Source organism: Propithecus coquereli, unplaced genomic scaffold, assembly GCF_000956105.1.
Source record: "Propithecus coquereli isolate 6110/MARCELLA unplaced genomic scaffold, Pcoq_1.0 Scaffold477, whole genome shotgun sequence".
In the NCBI taxonomy this organism is placed as follows: domain Eukaryota; kingdom Metazoa; phylum Chordata; class Mammalia; order Primates; family Indriidae; genus Propithecus; species Propithecus coquereli.
This window is the reverse complement of record NW_012150585.1, coordinates 377,336-402,638: the sequence shown is the minus strand read 5'-3', so window position 1 is coordinate 402,638 and position 25,303 is coordinate 377,336. Positions and strand designations below refer to the sequence as shown.

Here is a 25,303-nt window from a genome sequence, read left to right as displayed (position 1 = left end):
GTCTAGGGAGACAGGGTCCCAGGGAGCCGCTGGGTACTCAGCCCCAGTAGCCTGATTGGATCATCTTTCCCAGGAACCTGAAGGAGCTGGAGATGGGTCCACCCTTCACCATCAGTGGCCACATCAGCAGCCCAGATGGTGGCTACATGAAGTTCTCCAATGGGCTAGTCTGATGGGGGCAGCGTTGAGTTCTGGAGTCCCGGAGAGGTGAGTGGGGAGGTTGGAGAGTTCCTGGGTGAGCCTGATGCCCAAGTGAGGTCCTACGAGGGTCCACGCACCCAGGCCTAGCACCAAAGAGATTATTCAGTCCATCCCCCACCTCCCGTGCTGATCTCAGGAACACAGACTTGGGGTGATGTCCCCACGCCATTTCAGTACTGGGCCTCCGCCATTTCTGCTTGTCCACCCAATCCATGCCCTGCCTTTCCTTCCTGGGGAGGTTTTATTTCTATTCAGATGGAAGCTTCTAGAGTAGAGCTTTGTATCTCAACCCTTTGCTCTGAAATGAAGTTTCCAGAGGGCCAGTCTCTCCAAGAAACATCACTCTAGTGTTTCAGTTTCAGAACTTTCTAAGCCCAAGAGCCTTCCCTGCTTCATGGCTGGTTAACTCTTTGGCCACACCTTCCCTGCCCTGCCTTCTAGCCCATCTCTCTCTGTCTCAGTTGCTTTTTCCTATCCAAACCTCTCTCCCTCCAGCAGTCCCCCAGGGCCCCTTGGTTTCTGCCTAGTTCCCTCACCACCCCCAGCTTCTCTGTGTGTGTCCCCTCTGTCCCTTCCTTTCTCTCTCAGGAAGGGCTCAGCTGGATGAGATGGTTTAGAGGGATCCTTCCCAAGCTCATCTCTGCTCACCACCTCCTCTTTTCCTTTTCTACAGGAGGAGGCTCCTGGCTCAGCACCGGCCCCTCCCGGGCTCCCCTGGGCTGCCCTCACCCCCCTGGGTCTCCTAGGCCTGGCCTGGCCCCTGAACGTGGCGAATGAGGGGATCTTCTCTGGATTCACCACCGGCCTACATCATGACAGTCCTGGGGAGAGTCAAGCCTCTGGGGACAGAGTCTGGCTGGGCAGCAGCACTTTTCTCAGAAAGAAAAAAGGAGGCAGCTGTTCCTCAGGGTTGGATCCCAGGAAGCCCTGAGCCTACAGGAGGAGTCGCAGGTGTCCTGGAGAGCCAACCCCTGCCCAGGACAGCCCAGTGTGGGCAGGGCCCCCACACACCAGAGGGCAGCTTCTTCATGGGTGTCCCCAGTCACTTCCCCTTGGAGGGTTGACACCAGGGGCCGGAAGTCCAGTCATATCTTAGGCAATTCCAGATGTGGTTTTAAGCTTCCCACCAGAGGCCAACTTCCCCGAAGGCTGAGCCTAGGCCTTTACTCTGCCCCGGCCCACTCTGTGCTTGGTACTGGCACTTTCAACCCTCCGCCCCCCCAACCCAGCTCCTGCCTCCCACTCCTCACCCCTGTTCCCCACCCGATGACAGGCCTCAGTGCCTCCCAAACATGGCCAGCTCCCAATCTCGATGTGCAGTGCTGAGAACAGGCATGTAATTGTGCCTGGGTGCCTGTGCTGGGGTGTGGGGGCTGAGGGGGTGGGGAGAGCACTGTCTCGTCGTGCTCTGCATCTCCTGTGCAAAGCCAGATATGGCAGGAGTGGGGACAGGAACCCAGGCGAGGCTGAACAAACCAGATACTGCACAAGGGAAACCAAGAGTGGACTGCAGCTTGGTGACAGTGGCACAATTTCCCTTGTGCATCCTTGCTCCTTCCTCCAGCGGGTGCCTGCTAGACTGGAGGCGGGGCTTGTGCTGGGGTGTCAGCTTAGTAGGTGCTTAATGTAGAGCTGTTCAATCCAGAGAGCTGAGTTCCTGGGGCTGCTGCGGATGGAGAAGGCATGAGAGGGGCTCCGTTGCCGCTGGGACCTGCAGTTAGCACTGCTAGCCACTGGCCTCTCTGACAGTATCCCAGCAGCAATGCCAACAGATGCAGGAAGCCAGGCCAGCGACTGGGGAGAAGTGAAGTCATGATCCGTCTGCCCACCCCTTCCTTCCCAAGGCCTTGTTTCTCTCCTGCTTTGGGTCCTGGCAGACAGCACAGAAAGGAAGGAGAGGAGCTTTGCCAGTTCCTACCCCATTTCCTGCCAGCCTCTGGGGGCCATTCTCCCAACATGGCCAGGCTCTGGCTTAATAATAAACCAAGTGGCTGGATGGGAGGTCTTCAACTGGGTCTTCAACCCCCAAGTAGGTGGAGTGGGGAAGAGCCCTTAACGATTTGGGATCCCCTCCCTTCCTTGAAGGCCTCTTGGAAGAGGTGGGTGGTAGGGAGATGGGTTGATTTTGGTTTTCTTCTTCCTTGGATTTCAGTTCTGGTAGGACTGGGCCCCCTTTCTTAACCCATGGGGTGTCCGGTCCCAATAAAACTCTCAACTATGCCCTGTTCAGCGTGGGGCCTGGGTCTGCAGTCCACGCAGGGCCACCCCAGGGCCCTGGAAGGGTTCAGGACTCAGCGGCCTTGGAGAAACTTGAGAGGAGGTTGGAGCCCAGGTCCCAGGTGGCCCTGGCTCCAGGTCTATTGATTGGCTTCAGGTGAGGAGCCGGGGACAGCTGCCAAGGGCTGGGAGAACAGAGGGTATTTCCCATCCTCAGGAGCAGAACTGATACCGGGCCACTTCCTCTTTCAGGGCCCTCTGACGTGCTATCTGTCCTCTCTGCCTCCCCCTCGTTTCCTTACTTCCGCAGGCCACTGGCTAGCACAGCCTTCTTCACTCTTGGGCCTCGGGCCCCACCCTGGGACTCTACACGTTTCTGCTGAGGGCTCTGAAGTGGCAGATTCCAGCTTGTTTAGAAATGATTAGGGAGCAGATGTCTAGAAATCGAGCCACAGGTCTGGTTGAGCCGGGCACTGGCTGGGCCCCTAGACCCTGGGCCATGCCAGGGCCTCTCCTGGCTCCTCCTCCCCTCCTCTTACCATTCTTCGTTCCACTGGCCCTAAGATCCCGGAGACAGTCACAAGAGGCAGCAGTTCTGTGGTCTGGCCACGCCCAGTTCCTCTGGCACCCTATTCCTCTTTGGTGCCTTTTCTGGGCCTCCCCTCCTGGCTACATCAAGTCTCCATGGTCTGTCTTAAGTCCCATCTTTCCTGTGGCTTCCCTCTCAGGGCTTGAGACTTGATACCACCCATTTTGATCCTAATTGCAGATGGCCATGTTTCCTCCACTTGTAATGTTCCTCGGCAGGCTGAGCCCTTTGTGAGCAAGATTATGTCCCATAGGTCTTTAGCAACCCCTAATCCTGGAGCACGTAGGAGGCCCTCAATACATGCTTGCTAAGTAGTGCAGAAACACCCAGTGTGGCCATGGAAGGTTGCTTTATCCTGGAAAAAGACTCCTGGGTGGTCTAAGGAGGAGCAGAGGCTGCCTGCACGGTGCCCAGGCTGCAGAGCACAACGCATTTTCATGCATGTCACTGTGTTTGAGCCCGTGGCAACCCTGTGACACAGGGATTGTTATTGGTCCCATTTTACACAGGAGGAGACTGAAGCTCAGAAAGGTGGTGTGATTTGCCCAAGGCTCCACAGCTGGCTTCTGGCTGCCCTGGAGCCTGTGCAGAGTCTGCAGCTTCCTGGCTGCAGGCTGACCTCAGGGCCTGGAGGGGTGAGGACTGAATGCTGTAGAATGAGGTCTGGTTCTGACCCTGCCCTGCTACGCTGTGTGGCCATGGTCTACTCACTCCTCCTCTTTACACATCTACTTCAGCATCTGGACATCAAAAGACTGCACTATTTCTCCAAGGCTTCTCCTGGTTGTTACCTACAGGAAAACAAGGACCTTGTCTGTTTTTTTAAAAAATATATATCTCTGCATTCTCAGTGTTTAGCATATGGCCTGGCACATAGTAGGTGTTCAATAAACAATTAAAAGATGCCAGGACAAAGTGTCATTATAACTCTCTAATTTAGGAGGTGGCAGTTGAATCCTAGTCACTGGATTACCAGGGAGAAAGGAGGTGGCAATTGTAAGGTGACTGTTGAAGTTTCTCTAGACCCCAATGGTCTAGGATTCTAAATATTACTCAGCCTTTCCTTGACCCTGCGTATATCTGCCCAGAATCCAAGACTGGACGATTCCCAACCAAATTGTTCTTTACCTGGAGGGTGAACCACTAACATTTGCTAAGCACACCTTGGTGCAGGACAGGGGCTCCATATGCATAGCCTCCTTCGTCCTCACAGCCTCACAGGTGAGAGAACAGAAGCTCAGAGTCTGGTGAAATGATTTGCCAGCAAGAATTTATTTTCTTTATAATCCTTGGTCGCCCATTTCTAGTCTCAGTCCAAGCTGGCAGCTACCCTGAGATCCTTGGCCCCCAAGAAACCAGACTTCTCCCTCCAGTTGGTCCCTAATCTCCTTTACAGCTCCCCTGGCATGGTGAGAAGGGCTCCTAGAAGCCCAGGCCCCATCCTCAGCTCTGAGCTTCTCCCTGACCCACTCCTCTTTCTTCCTTTTATTTTATTATACTCCCCTCGACCTCCAAATCATCAAATCCTGCCCATTTTTCATGCCAGCCCAAATTTCACTTTTCCAGGGAGTCTTCTTCAGACCTATAGATCTTGTTCTCTTCTGATTTTCATTACAAATACTCTCTGGCTCCCATAGCTTCAAGATTGATTATTTCCTTGGATTCATTTATTCACTCATTCATGCAGCTTATGCCAGGAACTGTGCAAGATGCCCTGGAGGCATCCAGTCTCTCTTGAGGTTAACCTTGCTTTCTCCTGTTTGATGAGTACCTCTTACAGGCAGAATCAGGTTTTATACCTCTTCTGAGTTCTGTATGGTGCCTTGCATGGCTCTGGCCACAGCCAAGAACTTCTCAGGAAATTATGGTGAAGGATCACTCAGTCCCTCTCTGGCATCTTGGGTATTGCTTCTTCCCCGGTCCAATCCTGAGGGCTCTGAAAACCAAAACTTTTCATCTCCTCTCCCAATCCTTGACCATGTTCAACCATGTGTGCATGATCAGTTATATTTCTGGAGACAGAGCACACGGATGTTGACTTTTCTATCTAAGGGAGGACCTAAGGAATGATCAAAACCATGATGAAGCTGGGAATGAGGACGGGCTCTTCTCTCCTCTAGGTTTTCCTTCAAGTCTTAATGACCTTGCCCCATGCTAGTGGCAATGGAGAGAGCCCGGTGACAGAGCCAGGAGGCCAGAGTCTATGGTGGCCCTCTTTCTGCTCCAGGGGTCTGAGAAACTCAAAGTGGGAGCAGATGGGAGGATCATTACTGTACTTTTAAAAACTGCTTAGTGATCAAAAACCATTTAGAAGCGGTGATATTTGAATAGATCTGGTACAAAACAGGAAGTCAGTGGCCTGGTGAATTCTCACACTTGGGGACAAGAAGTGAAAATGTTCTGCCTGCCCAGAGTAGCAGCGGGCCAGCAAAACAACAGGTGGGGCGGTGCTGGAGGCCAAGGCCTCGGACAAGGACTCCCTGTCTCCTGGATTTTATCTGCAGAGCTACGGGGGTTGGCACCGTCTCCCTGAAGAACAGGACCAGGTTTCCCGTATGTAAGCAGGGAGACCCTGGGAGAGAGATGGGTGGAGAATAAAAGAAGCCTTGTCTTCTGTTCTACTCCCAGTTCCTCCCTTGTAGCTGGTGAGCTCCAGCGCTCTGGGCCCCAAGCACCATGTTTGTATAAGGCTTGGACTTGAGGACCCTGAGTCCCTTCCAGCTGTGAGGCTATTTCAGAGCTCGAGTAACTTTGATTCCACTTCAGTTCCACGGTGCTGGGGCAGGGGTGGGGTGGGGGAGGAGGCTGCGGAGACACCTCTGTGACTGGCTGCCTGTTGTATTCCCAGAGGGCCTGCCCATGGCGGGTGCTCAATGAATGTTTGCCGAAGGAGTGAATGACTGTGTGTTAAATATTTTCATGGTCTTTGCCTCATCTCCTGACCACATCCCCTTGCTCTAGTCTTCCTGTTTGGTCTGAAGTCTCTACAAAACCCAAGAGGTATGGGGTGAAGACAGCAGAGAAGGGAATTATCATGGTGTAATATGACTAAGCTAAGAAGATGACGAGCCTGAAAATAAAATTTAAAATCCTATTTTTGTGCAGCCTGCTTTATTTTAGGCTCAGTCTAAGGTCTCAGCCTCAAACTACCATCACCACCATTGCCATCTCATGTTTCGATATTATGCTGCTTCAAGTTCTTTCCTGCAAACGGAGGAGATGCATTCATTCATTCCTCAAAATTACTGTGTGTTAGGCATTGGTTTGGTGCAAAGGATACAGAGATAAATCAAGAGAGGTTTCTGCTCTCAAAGAGCTTCCTTACAGTGAAATGAGCACTGAAGGTAGCACACTCAGTGATAACGACATGCCCAGGGCATGAATGAGAGAAGTCAGCTTGAAGACTACGCTCTCCATTTGACAGATAGGAAAACTGAGGCTCACAGCTGACATGACATTCGTGTCAAGAGGACAGTGACTGAGCTGGGTGAGCCTAGAACCCAGATCTCTTGAGGGACAGTCCAGCATTCTTTCTAGCCCCTGGGGCTGTTGTCTCTTCCTGTCTGCCCCTGTGGCATCTCAAGACCAACGACCTTGCCGTGGTAGTCCATCCAGCCACCGATGTGCATGGTGTTCCGGGTGTCGCCATTGCGGCAGAAGCCGTCAGGAGTAGCGTCAGTGACTGGAGACTCTTCTTTCAGAGGGTTGTGAAGGGCGGCACTGGCCAGGTTTTCAGGACCCTTGGCTTGCCTTCTCCAGGGAGCCCTCCCAGAGCACTCGGGCTGGGCCCAGTGCCCGTCTGCACACGCTGTCAACCCCTGCACCCATCTCCAGCACAGCACTCACAGCCGACTCCTCTGACACCCGCTTCACGTCCTCTCAGCCCCACCTGTGATAGCCAGTCCTGAGTGGGCTCCAGCTCACTTTGTGCTGACAAAGTCCCGTCTCCAGTGCCCACTGCCTGCTTTCTGCCCCGCTCCTCCGGTCCACGAGCCCTGTGCCCACATCAGGCTGGCTACGACCCGGAGATCAGACTTAAGGGAGCAGATAGAGACTCGCAGAGGTCCAGGGGAGAGAGGACAATGGGCTTGGCCAGACGACAGTGGGGGAGCTGACAAGTGACTGCATTCACCAGCTATCCGGAAGGTAGAGCGGACAGGACCCGCCTGAGGGATTAGATGTGGGGCGGGAAGGGCTAATACTGGGTTTGCAGCCTGAACTGGGGAATGCTGGTGCCATTCGCTCAGGTGGGGAAGACTCGGGGAGGGACACTGTGGGACACATAGTAACAAGTGCTATTGTAGACACTGTGGCCTTGGGATGCACACCAGACAGCCAAACGGGGCTGCGGAGGCAGCAGCTGAGCAGATCAGGGGAGAAACCCTGCGTGGACATTTGGAAGCCGTCAGCATTCAGATGGCACTGAAAAGCACGGACGTGGCGATACCATTTAGGGGACAGTGGGGAGAGAAGGATCAATTTCAGCAGAACAAACAGTGAATCATTGGGTTATTCCCTGAAGGAGGGACCCTCAATTTCTGCATGTGTCGGAATCATATGCAACCTGCTCGCTGGTACATTGCTTCCTTAGCATTCAGAAATTTTTAATATTTAACATTCAGACATTCTGGGCCTTGAGAAGACACTTAGGATGACAAATATCCCAAATAATTTTTTTTATTAATTAATTTATTTTTTGACAGCCCCAAACCTTGGAACTCCTAAGTGACTCTGATGCAGGGGATCTTTTGAGAAACTCTGCCCTAGGGGCTAGGTAGAAGGATGTGGGGAAGTGGAGGGCAAGGGGTACCGCCAGGGGCTGGGGTGACCAGGTAGCAGCATCCTGAAGAATGTTCCTGTTCTCTCCAGGGCCACTGTGAGGCCTTAACCTCCACCCTCCCCTCCTGCCCTGCGCAGGTGGAGGCACACGGATGTGGCACTCTATACCTAGGCGTTGGCCGAGTACGTACCAGCCTGTACCCCTCCCTTGCTCCTGCCCACTCCAGAGGCTCTCAGCTCTGCAGATCAGATAATTTACTGAGGGAACCCTCAGCAGCACCCTCAAGGATGGGCTGTGGTTGTTTAAGGCTGCGGTCCCCAACCCCGGGCCACGGCCAGGTACCAGTCCATGGCCTGTTAGGAAAACAGGGCCACACACCACCACCTGAGCTCTGCCTCCCCACCCCACCTCTCCCCCACCCCTCACCTACCCCCACCATGGAAAAGTTGTCTTCCATGAAACTGGTCCCTGGTGCCAAAAAGGTTGGGGACCGCTGCTCTAAGGTGCCCCAGCTAGGCTCCTAGCTGGGCTCTCTGAGAGATAGATGCCAAGCATAGGCATGGCTCTTGTCACTGTATGAGCCAAAGGGATGGCACCCTGTTTTTCTTCAAGGCAGGAAGCCAACAGAGGGCTATTCTAGCGGCATATTGGATGCGGGGGGTGGGGATCGTCTCCAAGCCTTTGTCTTTATTTCCCCACCGAGGGCTCTGGGCTCGTCTGCTCTCACACGGGAATCCCTGGCCCCCACAGTGCCAGATCTGCCTTGCCAACTGCTAAATGACTGTTTCTTTGGATGACTTGGCATTGTGAAGCCAGAATTTGCCAACTCCCCTCTCCCCTCAATCCTGTGTCTCCCTTCCGCGTCCATATTTCACTTTTCTCATCATCGGATTCAAGCGCGACTAGCACCTCTGACTCCTTCTTCTTCTTTGACTCCAGCCTGATACTCCATTTTGCCAACTCTTCCTCTAAAATGTCCTTTCCATCTGTCCCTTTCTCTCCATTCTCACTGCCCCTGCTCAATATTGTCATTCGATTGGGCTATTGTACAAGCCTCCGTTATGAACCGAATGTTTGTGTCCCTTCAAATTCATATGTTGAAGCCCCAACCCTCAGTACGATGGTATTCAGAGATGGGGCTTTTGGGAGGTAATTGGTTTAGGTGAGGTCATGAGAATGGGGTCTCCATGATGGGATTAGTGCCCTTATAAGAAGAGGAAGAGAGGCCAGAGCTTGCTCTCTCTGCTCCAGGTAAGGACACAGCAAGAAGGTAACTGTCTGCAAGCCAGGAAGGGAGCCCTCACCAAGAACTCAATCAGTTGGCACCTTGATCGTGGACTTCCAGACTCCAGAACTGTGAGAAATAAATGTCTGTTGTTTAAGACCCCCAGTCTATGGTATTTTGTTATAGTAGCCTCAGCTAAGATAGCCTCCTACCCTTTCTCTCTGCTCCCTGCCTCATCCCTTGTGTGGGATATTAGTTTCTTTCACACCCCTTATCACTGATTATAATAATATATCTGTTAGTGTGTTTATTTGCTCAACATTTCTCTTCATAACCAGATGGCACCCTCCATGAAGCCAAGCTTCTTTTGTTCACCACTCTGAACACGGTGCCTGGCACATAGTAGGTACTTAATAATACATTTGTTGAAAGAATGGAATGTCGACTACAATAAAAGCCGCCAACCAGGTCTCCCTGCCTCCTGCCTCATTCCCCACTGATTCATGCCATATGCTTTGGCCAGAGTCATCTTTTTAAGACACCAATTCCATCCTTCCCAACCCTTTCTTGTCAGAGTGTTTACTGGGCTCCACAATCCTTTTGGGGTTTATGGAAAATGAAGTGAAGTTCAGATCAAGCTGATAGTGAGGAAAGGTGTCATGGGGCATTAATAATAATGCATCTAATTCTAAATTGTGGGTTTACTTCAACCCCCAAACTGGGCTTGCGTCTTTAAACCCATGAGCACTACAGGAAGTGAATGAGTCAAGCTCCCTAGCACCTAGTGTCCTTTAGATAAAATCGGCCCCAGCTGCCTGGACCTACCCCTCTCGGTTACAGGCTGTGGGTGGGCACAGCCTACAGCTTCCCTTTCCCTGCCGTCCACGCGCGGGACTCAGAGAACTGCCACCCGGCCGTGCAGTGTGGGCTCTGTGGGTGGGACGCAATCTCCCAGGATGTGTGTGTTCTGCGACAGTGTGTGCACGGGGGCAGGGGCGCAGAGACGCTGCGGGAGGACAAGGCGGACTCTTTGACTACAGCTATTTACAAAGTTGGGAAAACACAGTTCAATAGAATTTCCTCTTCAGTCGATGTCGGCCCATTTCCCCTCTCTCCTTACTAAGAGGAAGTTCCATTCGCTCACAGAAACACAGAATCACACATTCTTCAGCCTGGAAAAGCCCTTGAAGGAGCTTTCTCAGTTGAAGAACAATCGGGGCCTTCTGTTGGGGACTTTAATCCAAATTCCCGAGAAGTCTGGAAGTGTCTCATCAGCCCCGGCTGCTTGGAAGAACCCTCTCCATTCCTCCCCCAGGCCTGGCCGCGCGGGGGCTTGGAGAGCAGTTGCAACGTGGGGGTGAGCTGCCCTGGAGGAGGAACAGCACAGCCTGCATGCACTGAGCGCCACTGCTGACTCCATTCTGCCCCGCAGGCCGCTCTGCAGCCCGTCTCTTCCAACCAAAGCGCTCCGGTTTCTTGAAGATATTTCCTCTTATTCTCTGAATCTTTATAGCCACCCGTTGGTCAGTCTTCACCCAACCTGCGTCAGGGGCCTTTTCCATGAATCAGCCGTCTCCAACCCCTGACTTCCCGGAGCAGGCCACGCCCCCCCTTTCTACTTCCAACCTTGCCAAGGAGGCCTCCAGGGGAAAAGTCTGAGCAGGTTCGAGATTTGTGTGATGTTAGTCAAGTTCTCTGAAGGCGATAAGAATCAGTGCTTCCCCAGAACCAACCTTTTCTTAGAATGAAAGGGGGAGAGGCATGGTTGGTGATGACACCAGGGAAAAGAGATGAGGTGTCCCCAGTGATCTCCTCGGGGATCCAGGTTGGGACCAAGAGTAAAGCACACGGCAGGTTCAGCCGCAGGCTTGGGTTTGCTCCATCCGCTGGGCTGAGCCTGGGGAGAGAGTCAAACCCACGTGTGGCTTTTCGTGGAAGGAGCAGGGTGTTTCTAGAATAAATAAATGCAGATGGCTTCCGCACTTATGAGCACCGGGTCAGGACACACCTCCAGGGCGAAGGGGGCAGGTGATGGGGCTCCAGGGAGGGCTGATTTGCTGTCTTCCTGGAAGGGAGACGTTTACAGACTCTCCTTTCCAAGTTGTCAGAATTCACATCCAAAATGTCGCACTGTACTTTCCACCATTTCCTTTTCAGTCTTCTGAAAGAGCCCCTCTGCATGCTTTTTTTTAAGATACAGAGTCTTGCTCTGTCACCCAGACTGGAGTGCAGTGGCACAATCACAGCTCACTGAAACCCCTAACTCCTGGGCTCAAGCGATCGCCCTGCCTCAGCCTCCCCAGTAGCTGGGACTGTGGGCGTGAGCCACCGAGCCCGGCCCTGCATGCTCATCTCTTTCATTTTCACCCATTTCCAAGAAAAGCGGTCCATTTCGCTTTACATTTAAACCTCACAACATCCCCATGAGGAGCTGTCAACTCCATGTTACAGTTGGGGAAATGAAAACTTCGAGAGGGCAAGCATTCACAACTTGACCAAGGTCGCAGACCATGCCCGTCAGCACGAGGACTTGAACCTGGGTCTGTCTGATTCGAACCTGAGTCCTCAGCCCTGTTTCCTTAAAGCATCGTCACACATCCCATTCGCTATCATCCTCAGTTATCGACAACCGAGCCCTCCACCAGCCACTGTGTCATCAGAAGCCTGACTGGTTTCACACGATTCCTGCAGTTTTGACAATTTATTAGAACACAAAACATACATCACTCATTTACAGAGCTGTCTGTTCAAGGCACATTCGCAACCATTTCCTCAGTGGAACCTCACATCCCTACGAATTAGACGAGTTGGTCATTGTTTTCCAGATGAGGAAACCGAGGCTCAGAGAGGAAAAGTGACTTGCCCAAGGTCACACAGCTAGAAATAGCAGAGTGAGAACTAGAACTCCAGGGCTCCTGAGATACCCAGAGTTCTTTCACTGTACTATGCTACCTCTTCAATAAATAAAAGCACAAAATAAATAAATAAGGCCTTCAGGGGACCCTGAGGAATGCTCCCTTGCAGAGGGAGCTCAGTTCTCAGGCTGGCACGTAAGGGTGTCTTGGCAGTAGGACAGGGGCCAAGGCTGGATTCCCTGGGCCAGGATGTCTGTTTGCAGACTGTGACCCAGAAACGCACAGCGAAGAGACAGCTCTGGAGGGCACACACGGGCTGGCTGGTGACCCTCCCAGCTTCCGTGCCTGTGCATTGTGAACTGCTTTTGCTTGAAGACAGATTCCAAATGGACTGTCAGGACACAGGGCCCAACCCTGCCCCCTTCCTGGGCCCAGGGACTGGTACTCTCTTGGTGTGATGTCATGGACTCCTGCTAGATCTGTTAGCCTCGGCAGGAGAAAGAAGCTGGCTCTGGGAAGATGGCTTCTGGAGTCCACTGCCTTCCAGTCCAGAGTCAGGCAGGGTCAGAAATGTCACTCTGGAGGCCAGCGTGGCTAACATGCAGCATGGAAGACCCCCTGTAGGTGGAGTCCATATTTCATAGATGGGGAAACTGAGGCCCTCTGACAAGTAGATGGTCCAAGGTCACAAAGCTGAACACTGAGAGAACAGTGACCCCAGCTCAGTGCCCTGTCTGCGAGTGCAGGTCCCAACCCTGGCTCTCTGAGGCTGACCTGAGCTGGTGCCCAAGCCCAGAAGCTGCCTGAAGGGCTGAGTTTTGACCAACAGAAACAACCACGGTTTCTTGGAGCCGTCAGCAAGAGGGTAAGGCAGCAGGGTGGGGATGTGAGTGACTCGGCCACAGCAAGTGTCCCAGGGGGATGTTGCCCTGCTTGCTGGAGAGAGGGGAGATGTCCGCAGATGGACACCAGAGATACCCCACTAGAGGGACAGTTCTGAGCTGGATGACCTATTCAGGGTCTCAGCTCCCTGTGTCCCCCTGTGGTTCCATAATGATGAGACTGATTGGATAACTGACTGTCCAGGGAAGATATACATTAAGACCTTCTGGTGACCAAGCTCCCTGCCTGAGAGGCCTGCCAGCAGGGAAGCTTCTCCATGTGACCATCCCAGAGAGCAAACTCAGCCTCTGCCTACTCCTTTTGCCCCTAGAAATGACCCCTGCAGCAAGGCCCTGAGGCTTCTATCCTCTCAGTCCTCCCTCTTGCTGGAGGCCCTGAACTTGGCTGGCCAAAGGGTGAACATTAAGCTGACTTCAGCCTGGTGGCCTCACGTTAACTCCAGAAAACCCCGTAGTTTCCCTGAGCAAATCATCCTTTACAATACAGGAAGGAGTCCAGGGGACGGGGAGATCTCCCTCTTTGTCTCTGCTCTGCCCGTCTGCAGGGCCCCAGTCAGCAGAACAAGCCAATGCCACCCACACTCCCTGTACCAGTGCAGTGAGATGACCTCTTTCTGCCCCAGACACCCTGGCCAGCCCTGCAGGGCCCAGCTAGGGCTGGCCCCAGTGGGCTTGCAGAACAGTGCCAGACTGCCTCATGCTTCATTGCTGATTCCTGGGGCCCCTCCTTCTGGTCCAGGCAGGGCGCAGGCATGGCTGAAATCAAAGCAGCTACTTAGCCTGAGTCACTCGAGTACAGGCTGGAGATCAGTGGTAGGGTGACGGGGTCTGAGTTGAAGCCCCCCAGGATACTGCCTGGGGCTGCCATACAGTCCAGAGGGGCCAGATCATGGCGTAAGCTCCAGTCACATGTTTCCAATTCACCGCAGCTGGTCAAGCCCAGCAGTAGCCATTCCTCGGTTGGCTGGTTATGTGGTCCAGTTGGGGCTCCTGAGGGGGCCAGAGTCATTCCTATGGGATCTTGTTTCAAATAGCCCTTGGCCGGCGCTGGTGGAGGCCAGCCTGCCTCAGCATCCAGGCACGTCCTGAATTTGGGGCCAAGACCTTCTGTCAAGGGGAACTCTTCCTCCAGGCAGCCTGCCTTGGTTGCCTTCTCTTCTGTGCCTCTAGTCTGCTTCAGGTAGCCTTGGAATGCCACTGAGGCTGGGTCTTCTTCCCCAGGCATCTCAGGTGGCAGGGGACTGACGTGGCCCAAGGCTAAGCCATGCTGTGTGTCCCCAGGCTGCCCCTCAGAGTTTTGGACTAGGCCAATGCCACTGTCGTCCTGGCCCCTGCAGTCGCCCTCCACCTGCTGCTCCCAGGTGGGCCCCGTGTCAGGGTTCAGGCTGGGCTCCTGCAGGCAGATCCCACTGTCTGTGCTGTTGCTGCTGCCACTGCTGCAGCTGTCCCCCAGCTCCGGGGGCTCCCCGTTTCCTAGAGTCCCACCAGCCTGGGGGTGGGGGACAGGGAGGAGGAACTGGGGCTCTTCCGTCTGCAGGGATGGCTTGGTACTGCCAAAGCCACTGTCTGTGCTGCCGTGCAGATCCGAGTTCTTTAGCTCTGGGGACACCTTCGGGAGGGCCTCCTCATTGAGGGGGTGGATGGTGTCTTTGGTCTCTGGGCAGGGAAGCTGGGTGACGAGGAAGAAGGGGCTGGGTTTCTTGAAGACCTGGGGAGAAGAGGGCAGAGTGAGAGAGGCGGGGGTCACCTGTGGGCAGCCGCCCCAGTGCTGCCAGGTGAGGCCCCGAGTCCAGGAGGAGAACTTCAATAGAGGGGACTACAGAGCCTGCATTACACTGCAATTTATTCTGGTTTTTTGTTCTGTTTTGTTTTTTGTTTTTTTGATTTTAGAATCAAGTTTTCTTTCTAATGCAATTCTCAGTTTGGCTCAGCCCAGATACACACGAAACTTGTATTCTCGGAGCCTAGGAGGCATGGCAGGCACCATGGAACCTGCCGGGAATGGTGGAATTTCCCAGGTGGCTCCCATCACAGTGCTCTTCACACCTGAGAGCAGGTTAGACCCATCTAGAAGTGTGTTTCAAGCTTTTTGACTATCACCCAAAATAAGAAATAAATGTTATATTATATATATATATATATATATAGCATATATATAACTCATATGTAAATAACTGCAACCAGTTTCACAAAATGACCTGTGTGCCATGCTGTACTGTCTGTCATGTTCTGTTCTATTCTGTTCTATCCTACCCATTTCATTTTTTAAAATTCTGGCAGTGAGATATCAAGCTAATTCCTCCATTCCCTGAGTTGTGACCCCCACAAACAGGCTGGCTGCAGTATGGGGTGGTGGAACAGGTACAGAACTAGCAGCCAAAGACCTGCTCCCCATTAATTGCTAAGGGTCCCAGAGAAGTCATATAACCTTCTCCCCTTTGCTCCTCTGTCCTAGCCACACTGCATTCTTTCTGTCCCAGAACACATCAAGCACAGTGTGTGGCAGGGCCTTTGCACGTGCTGCTCCTTCTGCTTGGAATACTCTCCTCTTAGCACTTTGTATGGTTGTGTCCTCATTGCTCAGGTGTCAGCTCAGATGTCACTTCTTCAGAGAGGCCTTTATGACCATCTTGGCCAAAGCAGTGCCCCAGCCACTCTCCGCACTAACCTTGTTTACTTCTTCTTAGTATAATACCTAGTTGCTGGAATTATTTTACTTATTTGTTTTCTGCACCCCCACCATACACACACTCACTCCCCACTCCCCAAACAACATAAACTCCTTGAGAGCAGGAACTGTCTAGTCTTGTTTATTGTTCTGTCCCCTGAGCCTAAACTGAACTGGCATGCAGTAGATACTCATGTTTGTTGATTGACTTACTGACTCACTGTTGCACATCTTCCCTCATTTCCTTGGTACGTGACTACTCAAATGCAACTCTTATTGGTTGAGTCCCTACAACTATCACATCTCTTGGTGATTAAGGAGCCAGACTTCATGAGTTCAAATCCAAGCTCTGCCTCTTATCCATTTTGTCAACTTGGCCAAATGACTTACCTTCTCTGTGCTTTAGTTCCTCATCTGGAACATGGAAATAATGACAGTACCTGCCTCCTTATGTGGCAGTTAATGCATGTACTTAGAACAAACCACGGTACATAGGAAGTACTCAATAAATATATGTGGAATTAAATTTTACCCTCCAATCGTTCTGTAAGGGAAGTATTATTATTATATTTCACCTCTACTTCCTAGAGGAGAAAACTCAAGCTCAGAGAAGTTAAGTGACTTGTCCAAAGTCACACAGGAGCAAAGAACAAACCTGCAATTTGCACTCGACTGTCCTAATTTGAAATGCCTTGCTTGTCCAACGATACTTAACCTTATTTATACTTAATGGATTGTTGAAAGATCTGATCAAACCAGCTAATGAATGAGAGCAAACTACTGAATGTGGAAGTGCTCTGTACATCGTAATTTATTAATAAAGTTGGTAATGACTGTGATCATTACATGAAGGGAATCGGGCTGTATTTATCCTGAGGAGAAAAAACCCTCAAAGACAAGTCAATTCTGTGATTCCGATGCACCGAAAGGAAGAAAACAACAGAAGTCACTTGCCATTTCTGTCGGCATTCCTGACTACCTCTCTGTTTTGCATTAAAGTTAACAGCTTACACGCTGTCTGCAATCGAGCCCTGTGGGACCAGGGGCCACACTGATCAGCTGCTTCCCAAACAACGTTGTGCATGTGCGGGTAATAGGTGTTCAGCAGCTGTAGCTCAACTGCCAGCTCGTTCTTTCCAGATGCCTCTCCTGATCCCTGAGAATCTCCCCTCTGGTGTACCAGGACCACCCTTCCCCACCCGTCTGTTTTCTAGTTATCGTGTCCCCTTCTCCCATCCCTGAGGACGGGATCCAGGGCGCATTCATCCCTAAACCACCACCAGCCCGGCTCCAGGCCCTGCACATAGTACACGCTCTAAGTGCTTGTTAAATGGGCCAATGAATACATGTTTGTAAAACTGGATCTCCCAAGAGCGTGGAGAAAGGACAATGAGTTGCACACTTTAGCTAGACACAAGGAAGAACTTTATAATCCCCTAAGGCTGCAGGGCTGCCTGTCCTCAGCCTCCTCATGATACTTTTCTATCCGGGGTACTGGAGCTGGGAACACATTTCTTTTTTGCTTAGACGAAGACCCTAATTAGACCAGGCAGTCCTGTCCTCCCACCCTCCAATCCTCTGCGCACACACACTTCCTGGAGTTTGTACTCAAAATATTTTCAGAGAGCCTTTGTCTCTCTCGTTACTTTTTCCAGAGATCCCAGGATCCTTCTGGAGGCCCCCCTTTCGGTTGTGAGCTTCTCTGGGGCCCCTGCCTCGCTGACTGAGCTGCGTCCTCAGCTGAGCGCTCAGCCGTCACCCAGAAACGCCAGCTGGGGGGCCGGGGCGGGCAGCCTTAGATGCAGCCTGAACTCCAGGCCAGAGATGGCCGAGGTTCGGAAAATGCTGCTCAATCCTTGCACGCTGCGTTTGGGAGGCTGGCTTGCCACAGGTACATCACTTGTCAGTCTTAGTGCAGCAGGAGGACACACGCTGGGAGGGGACAGGTCCCGGCAGCCTCCATGAACACTCCTCCCTAGGATCCCCCCTCCACTGTGCTCCCGCCCACCCTGACTGCAACCCGGGGCCAGCATTTCAGCCCTTTGTTCATTCTCTCTGCGGAGCACCCATTGCCACAAGGGAGAAAATGGGCTCCACCCCTGACTCCTCCTGGCTGTGTGGCCCTGTGCATGTAACAATCTCTCTGTGCCTCAGTTTCCCTACTTATAAAATGAGGGTAATAACTGTGTCTGCCTCAGAGGTACCAAGCACAGGTCTGTCCGTGGCCAACTATTAATAGAGAATAACCAAGACTGGTGATCACCGAGGTCTGTGATTATTCAGCACGTGTCTCATCTGGACTACTAGAAGGTGATGTTCTCAGGACTGAGCTTTGCGTTCCCTTCCTTCCTCTGTCCCCACAGTGCTCGACAATGGTATCTCCTGAGAATGTCAGGGCTGAGGGAACGGACTGGGAGGAAACAGCGTCCTGCTTTCCCGGGAGCGCTGGCACGGCTGGGAAGATGGGAGACTTACCAGGACAGAGGGCAGCTTCCCCCGGCGCCGCACGTACAGGTGGAGGGCCAGGCAGTAGGCCAGGGCTACGCAGAGCAGCAGGACGAAGGCAGAGAAGATAACGAAGTGGGTCACGGTGAAATCTGCAGGCCAGAGGGATGTGTTTGTGGCCTGGCACCATGGGACACGAAGGGACAGTCCCCAGACATGCCTTGGCCACTCGGGAACAACTCAGTGAGTGACCCCAGGTACCCTCTAGGCCACAGCTCTAGATGTGTCTAGGTTTCGGCAAATCCCTGCCTGGCCTTCCAACCCGTGCCCTGAAGGAGTCCCTCATTAGACGCACTGACCCCTTCCAGCTCTCCGCACACAACTCACATTACAGCACACAGAACCATGAATGTGGCAGGATGGTGCACCAGGTAAGAAGAGAGGCTTTGGGGGACAGCCAGACCTGGGGTTCAAATCCCAGCTTCACCACTTACTAGCTGTGGGATGTGGACAAATGACTTAATCTCTCTGAGCCTCAGTTTGTTCATCTATAAAATGGGGGAAATTATAGTGCCTACATTATAAGATGGTTGTGAAGTTCACAGCACTCATTGTGTACTAAGTGCTTTACTTATATCATCAGATCTTTATAACCACCTTAGGAGGTTAATGCCACCGTCCCCCATTTTCACAGATTAGGATCCTGAGGCACAGGGAAGTTAAGTCACTTGCCGGAGGTCATATGCCTCATACCTAGTAGAGCTGAGATTTGAAAAAAACTATTTCTGACATCAATGAACAAATGTATAAAAAGCTCTTAAGGCCACCTAACACAGTTAGTGCCTTTCTCTTCATTGAGACTTAAATGACAGTGAGCTATTGAGTGTCCATCATAAACTGAAATTTATTGTAGCTCCATAAGGAGTCACTTTTGTCTTTGCTGGGCCCTGCCCACACAGGACTGGGCACTCTCGGAGCACTTACTGTTGGCATGATTCATCAGGCACTTGACATATGCTATCTTGAGTTGCCCATCACAGCTTCCTCTGTGCATACTCTGTCTCCCCAGCCAGGCTGCAAGGTCCTGGTGAGCAGGGCCATGGCCTGTATGTCCTATGTCCCCTCCCGTCCCCTACTGCCCAGCAGCTGGCTGAGAGCCTGGAGCAGTGTTTCCTGACTTTAGCAGCTCAGACGAGGAGTCAACTCAGTTCTGCTTCCTCTGGGGGTGCATAAGGAGAAGCCCCTTGTACCTTCAGCTCGGAGGAAAAACAGCTGACTGAGGATGGCCTGGTAGGAGGATGTTGGTTCCTGGGAACCATACCTGTGCTCACCTGTGCTCAAGTGAAAGGACCCCAGAATCAGGAGACCTGGTTCTGCCACCAAGTCCTAGCTGTGCAACAATCCTAGGAAGCTGCTTATACTAAACGCTGGTGCTCTCATCTCTAAAATGGGTACAATAGGACCTCTCTCATTGGCTGTGTGAAGATGGAGAGCTATGTGGGGCAGTGCCCAACACAGTGCCTGGCACCAGCGGCCATGAACAGATGCTTTTTGGATTGTGCGAGGCCTTCCCAGTCTCCCTCCCCCTCCAACAGCAGCCCTGATCCACTCACACTGCCTGCTGAGGAAGATGCACTCCTCTTTGGACCATAGCCCTTTGTTAGTTCGGGAGCTGACAGATGGTTTCACCTTGACACAGAACTCTCCCACCTCTCCTGCGGTGGGGAGGCTGAAATTTTCATGTTTTACTTTCTTGTTTGTGAACTGAAAGGAAAACAGCAACAGCAATAAACAAAACTCTCTTATTTCAGACACCCAGAAGCTGAGAGCTGGAAGGACCTTGCTGGTGATGGCGGCCAGCCCCCTCCAGCGTTCTTTAGCTAAGATAAACTCTGAGATTGTCAGTACAGCCCAAGATCTGTGTAATCACCATAACTGGCTGTGTTAATTGTTTTTTTGTTTTGTTTTGTTTTTATTAATGCTCCTGCTGTTCTATTGATTCTGTATTAAAAAAAAAAAACAGAAGTGTTTTATAGAAGCTGAAGATCTTTCCAGAAGGGGCTCGAATCAACTGTGGTGGAGAGGAAAGGGGATGGACTTTGCAGATTGCAGCTCTCCTACTAACAGGGGTGCCCTTGGGTAAATTATGCAGCCTCTCAGAGCCTCATTTCATCTATAAAATGGAATAAAATGTCCACCACCAAGGGATCAGAAGCTATGGGTATGTAATGTCTCTGGTGGTGCCCAACACCTAGTAGGCAATGCCCTCCCCCCGTCTCACAGGAGCACAGCTTTCAGGGCTGAAGTCATTTCAACTCCCCCTCTCCCCCCGAGGCCCTCCCTCTACAGCAAACTTCCCCGGTGACACATAAGAGGTGCTTCCAGCCCAGGGGACAGGGAAGCCCCGGAAGCCCTGGCCCTGTGGCCCTGGGGAGCCCCATACCTTGTATTGCCCTGGCACCTTGCGAATAGCAATCTCGTACTCGCGGAAGTGACTGAAGATGCTTTCGTACGTGTCGCCTGCGGGGGCCATCTTGGGCCTGGGGGGCTGGATGGTCCCGAGGATGGAACCCTTGTACCTCTCTAGTTTCACATGGCCAACTGTCAGAGTCACTGAGTGGGGAAGAGGAGCAAAAAAACCATGAGGCCTGAGGTCTGGGGGGGCCTGGGTATCCTGCCCGTGCCGTGACTCCAGGGTTAAGCTTTATCTGCCCTAAATCCTAGGCCACATACGGAATTCTTGGGGAGCACACTAAAAATACAGATGCCCTAAAATCAGCTGCATCGACCAATGGACTAGGACAAGGAGCCCAGAAAGAAACCCATATACCTAAGGTCAAAGTTGCCAAGAACACACAATGGGGAAAGGACAGTCTCTTCAATAGATGGTGTTGGGAAAATTGGATATCCATATGGAAAAGAATGAAAATGGACCCTTATCTCATGCCTTATATAAGAACTAACTCAAAATGCATTAAAGACTTAAATGTTAAGACCTAAAACTATAAAACATTAAAAGAAAACATAGGGGAAAAGCTGCATGACATTGATCTGGGCAGAGATTTCTTGGAAATGACCCCAAAAGCACAGGCACCTAAAGCAAAAATAGACAGATGAGGCTGCATCAAACTAAAAAGCTTCTGCACAGCAAAGGAAACAATTAACAGAGTGAAGAGACAACCCATGGATTGGGAGAAAATATTTGCAAATCATACATTGAATAAGGGGCTAGTATCCAAAATATACAAGGAACTCAAACTCCTTAATAACAAGAAAACAAATAGCCCTATTAAAAAATGGGCAAAGGACTTGAATGGACAATTCTCAAAGAACACATACAAATGGCCAATAGATATATGAAAAACTGCTCAGCATCTACAAAGAAATGCAAATTAAAACCACAAATGGAAAATTGCTGAGCACTGGCCTATGGGCAGGCATTCGGGAGCCAATGACCTCCTAGACCATCGGCCCTAACTCTGAATCCTGCAAAACAAATTCACCATGCACACAGAACACACTCACTCTCAATGTGCGGAATGCAGGAATCCCACTGAGTTCAGGGCTCATCCTTTCCTCTTATCTCTCCAGAGACAGATTCCCAACTTTTCTTCATTAGCACCTCCCCTTTTCAAAGCGATAAACCCCAGCAATTCACCCCTAAAGGGAGAGGGCCTCATCCAAATGTTTCCTACTGCCTGCCACCCTTGTTTATGGATTTGCTTCCTCTCCCCAAACCCTACAAGTTCACGGGCCTGGCCTCATGACTCAGCTGCCCAGACCCACCCCAAGACCTCTCTTCTGTAGGATAAACAACTCCAGTTCCCTTTTAAATCTCACATGACTTTGGCTATTTTCTTCTAACTTTCTACAAAGTCCTGCCCCAGACCTGTTCAGGCACCTAGTCCCTGGGCGCTGACTCCTGGCTGACATGGCGAGCTATGGGCATAGAGAGGAACACTCCAGACTAGAGCTTCTGGCTGGAAGGGACCCTGAAAGCCATGTTCTAGGTCCTGGAGAGGAAAAGCACCTTCATCCACAGTGAAGCGGGTGTTGGCAAAGGTCCAGTTGGAGTGCCGGCTGCCATCCACTGCCCGGACTTTGGCCCGGTAACCATTGTTGTGGTACAAGTCCAGGGTCACCGTGGTGAGATCACAGGATAGCGCCAGGGCCTGGCTACAGCTGGGGATGACCTTCCAGAACTCTATTCCATACCTAAGGAGATAGCAGGGTAGATGCCGGGAGAGGAACTTGTGCTCAAACCTACCTCCTTTAAGAGGGAAGCAAGAAGCCAGAGGAGAGAGTTCCCATGGTGGTAGAAACTGGTACAGGCCTCAGGGTATTTCCTCTAGTCCAGTACATCTAATTTCGAGGGGGTTTCCCTTGGTTCTCGGGCCCTGTACCAATTTCTCTGTGGTTCCCAGGCTGTGGAACAGTACCAGTCCAAGGCCTGTTAGGGACCAAGACACAAGGCTCTGATGCATCCTCCCACTCCCCATCCCTCCCCCCACTCCATGGAAAAACTGTCTTCCATGAAGCAGAAGGTGAGCGGTGGGCAAGCGAGCCAGCGAAGCTTCATCTGTATTTACAGCCACTCCCCTCCCCATTGTTCGCATCACCACCTGAGCTCTGCAGCCCCGCCTTGTGTCTCCCACCGTGGAAAAATTGTCTTCCATGAAACTGGTTCCTGGTGCCAGAAGGGTTGGAGACTGCTGGTCTAGAAGACTCTCAGATGGGGATATAAGTAACCCAAGTCTCAGGCCCTCCAGAAAGACTTGCTACCACCTGCAACACAGCCTGGTCTCTCTCTTCCCGCAACTGCATTTGCGGTTGTTAGGGTGTCTCTGTTCTCCAACTATATTGTAGATGCTTCTCCTGCTTTTCCAGTGAGATGGAAAAGCCTGGAGGGCAAAGGCACTGCTTTGGCCTTCTCACTCCAGAGCTCCCAGCACACTGCTCAGCACATATGAGTCTCAATTGGTACTTGTCAGCTGGTGGATACATGTCAGCGTCCCTCCTGGTGTCACCTCAATAACAAGGCAGGCGGGGGCTGGCCATCCACCCCGTCATCCACCTCCCTTCTCCCTCTATCCTCCCTCTTCCTTACCTCTGGATCTCCACTTCATAGTAGGTACTTTCGGACTGATTTGGGATGGAGGTCCAGCGGAGGATATGGAGGAAAAATTCTGCTTCAAACCACACAGACGGAGGGCTGGGCAATTCTGTCCCTGGGGAGAAGAGTGTCAGTTCCAGAGCTTGGAGAGGCCCCCTCTCCACTCCCTCCAGAGGTGAGGAGGAGAGTGGAGAGGAAGGCGAGGAATACAACAGCTATCATTTACTGAGTACTTTGCTATGAGCTGAGCACCAGTGCTAAGCCCTTACATTCATTCCATTTAATTATCACACAGCCCAGCCCGGTAGGCATAGATAACCCCAGTTTTACCAAAGAAGAAAGGGAGGCTCAGAAAGGCTAAGTGACTTGCCTGAGCCAATGGAGCTGGCATGGGACAGAGTGGGGACTTGAATTCAGCTGTGTCTGATTCCAGAGCTAGTGTTGTATCCTTAAATCACTGCCCTGTGCTGTGATCAAAAGTCACAGTGGTGGCTGAGAAGGGCATCCCACGCAAGAAGGCAGGGGCGGAGGGCTGAGGCATGTGGGCAATGAGCTCTCAGATAAGCTAGTCCCTGGCTCTGCCCAACCCCTGTCCCCGTACCATCTCAGGCCAGCCCCGCATCCCCACACCTGGTCTCCACCCTGGCCCCAGCCCTGGCTAAAGCCCAAGCCATCCCCTGGGGTTGTTTGGGTACACAGACAGCCTGCTTGTTGGCATCTGCCTGTTTCTCTTCATAGGGCTCCCGGGCTGCCCATGCTGAGTGCCTGCCCCATTCCCTAGCTTCTAGAAGGGCACTGCCTATACCCAAATGCCCAACCTCTGGCTGGGTGAGGACAGACAGGCTGGGCTGAGGACATCTCCTTAAAGAGCTAGCACAGCACTGAACCTAGTCTTTCATTTCTAAGAATTCAGTAAACAGGCGGACTTTAAGCGTTTGCTAATCAAGCAGAATGAAGTAAGTGCAAGGTCCAGGCCGGTTGCTTCCCCTTCTCTCCTTCTTGATCCCGTAAGGTCTCGCCCTTTGACAGCGACTCTGCTGCTTCCCTTGTTCTCTAACTTCTCATCATCTCTTTAGGCTCCTTTTTTTCCTGACTGTGTCATCAGAAAACACACCTGTCCCTGTCTCTTGCTTTCTTTCGCATATTGTCTTTGATCCTCAGGTCTGTGTCTCAGTTTCAAAACGAGTGAAAAACGCAGTCAGTCTTTGCGGTGTTTTGGGCTGCACGTCCCGGACTGAGCTCGCAATCATGCGAACAGCTGACTGCATGTTTCACTTTGCATTTTGGCATCACCTCACGTAGAAGTAGTTTCGGACCGGCTCTGCCCTGCCCTCTCTGTGCCCTGCTCTCCCTGTCTCTGCGCCGGGTCCCTCTAAGGCCAAGCCGTTTCATTCTCTCTCCTGCGTTTACTCTTCTCAGTTGCAGAAACTTTCCAGGACAGCAGGCCGGGTTGGGGGTCTGAGCCAAGGAAGGAGGCAGGTGGGGGCGGCAGTGGGAGTGAAGCTGGGGACTAAAGACGAGGCAGGGAGGATCAGATGGGGGTGATCAGTGAGGGACGAGGTGACAAGGGACAAAGGCAGAAAGAGGTTAATTAGAGAGCTACGGGAAAGGAGAGTCAGAAGATCAAAATCACTCTTCAGGGGGACAAGAAGATCCATCATTTGAACCCTAACAGCAAAAAAGCTAGGGCTAAATGTATAGCTGAGGGGGGGATGAGAGGTTGGGGAGGGGGGTACTGGCCTGCACGTACTTCTCTATCCACCCCCAGCCCCCGTCAATCGCAGCCTCTTCCACGTCCGCAACAGGTGAGGCTGAGGCTCGGTGCTGCCGGAGTGAGGCAACCACGGGCCGGGACGGAGAGGTAACGGGCGCCCCTCTCCCCAGGGGGCCAGCCAGAGGGGTTCTCCACGGCACGGGGGACCTTAACGGAGGGGTGAGGGCCGGGTCGGGCGGGTCCCGGAGCCTTACCGTGCGCGCCCAGGCCGAGGCGCAGGCCGAGGAGCGCGGTCAGCAGCACTACCAGGCGCCGCAGCATCGTAAGCGCCGCATCGTCCGGAGCCGGAGCCCGCGCGCCTCCGCTGCTGCTCCCAGGGCTGAGACTGAGACCTTGGCCGCCCGCCCAGCCCGCGGCCCGCGGGGTGACATCGGCTGGGCTGGGCCTCGAGGCGCCCCGCCCCCGGGCCGCCTCCTCCCAGCCGAGTACAGACATACCCGCCCCGGAGCGCTGACCGCGCGGGCTCCAGGGCCAGACGCACGGCTGTCCCAGGGCGGAGACGAAGGCGGGGCTCCGCCCGCTCTCCCTTCCCAT

General features: G+C 52.4%; 1 protein-coding gene across 2 annotated transcripts; it reads right to left on the bottom strand.

The window, feature by feature from the left end:
• Positions 1-11,852: 11,852 nt before the first annotated feature.
• Positions 11,853-25,059, bottom strand: IL10RA (interleukin 10 receptor, alpha). Of its 2 annotated transcripts, XM_012655460.1 has the most exons (7): positions 24,964-25,059; positions 22,990-23,110; positions 21,913-22,097; positions 20,326-20,495; positions 19,496-19,646; positions 17,913-18,034; positions 11,853-14,477 (listed from the first exon to the last, which is right to left on the bottom strand). In XM_012655460.1, the coding sequence occupies exons 1-7, from the start codon at positions 25,028-25,030 to the stop codon at positions 13,545-13,547; spliced, it is 1,749 nt and encodes a 582-aa protein (XP_012510914.1). In that variant the 5' UTR covers positions 25,031-25,059; the 3' UTR covers positions 11,853-13,544. The 2 variants fall into 2 exon arrangements, with proteins under 2 accessions (XP_012510914.1, XP_012510915.1); XM_012655461.1 differs by lacking the exons at positions 19,496-19,646; positions 20,326-20,495.
• Positions 25,060-25,303: the final 244 nt, after the last annotated feature.

Bases quoted from the DNA above. Each gene is read 5' to 3' on its own strand.
- IL10RA (XM_012655460.1), bottom strand. From the start codon at position 25,030: ATGCTGCGGCGCCTGGTAGTGCTGCTGACCGCGCTCCTCGGCCTGCGC. The intron at 23,111-24,963 runs GTAAGGCTCCGG...TCTTCTCCCCAG, and splicing joins CCTCGGCCTGGGCGCGCACG to GGACAGAATTGCCCAGCCCT. The intron at 18,035-19,495 runs GTGAGTGGATCA...TCTGGCCTGCAG, and splicing joins CATCTTCCTCAGCAGGCAGT to ATTTCACCGTGACCCACTTC.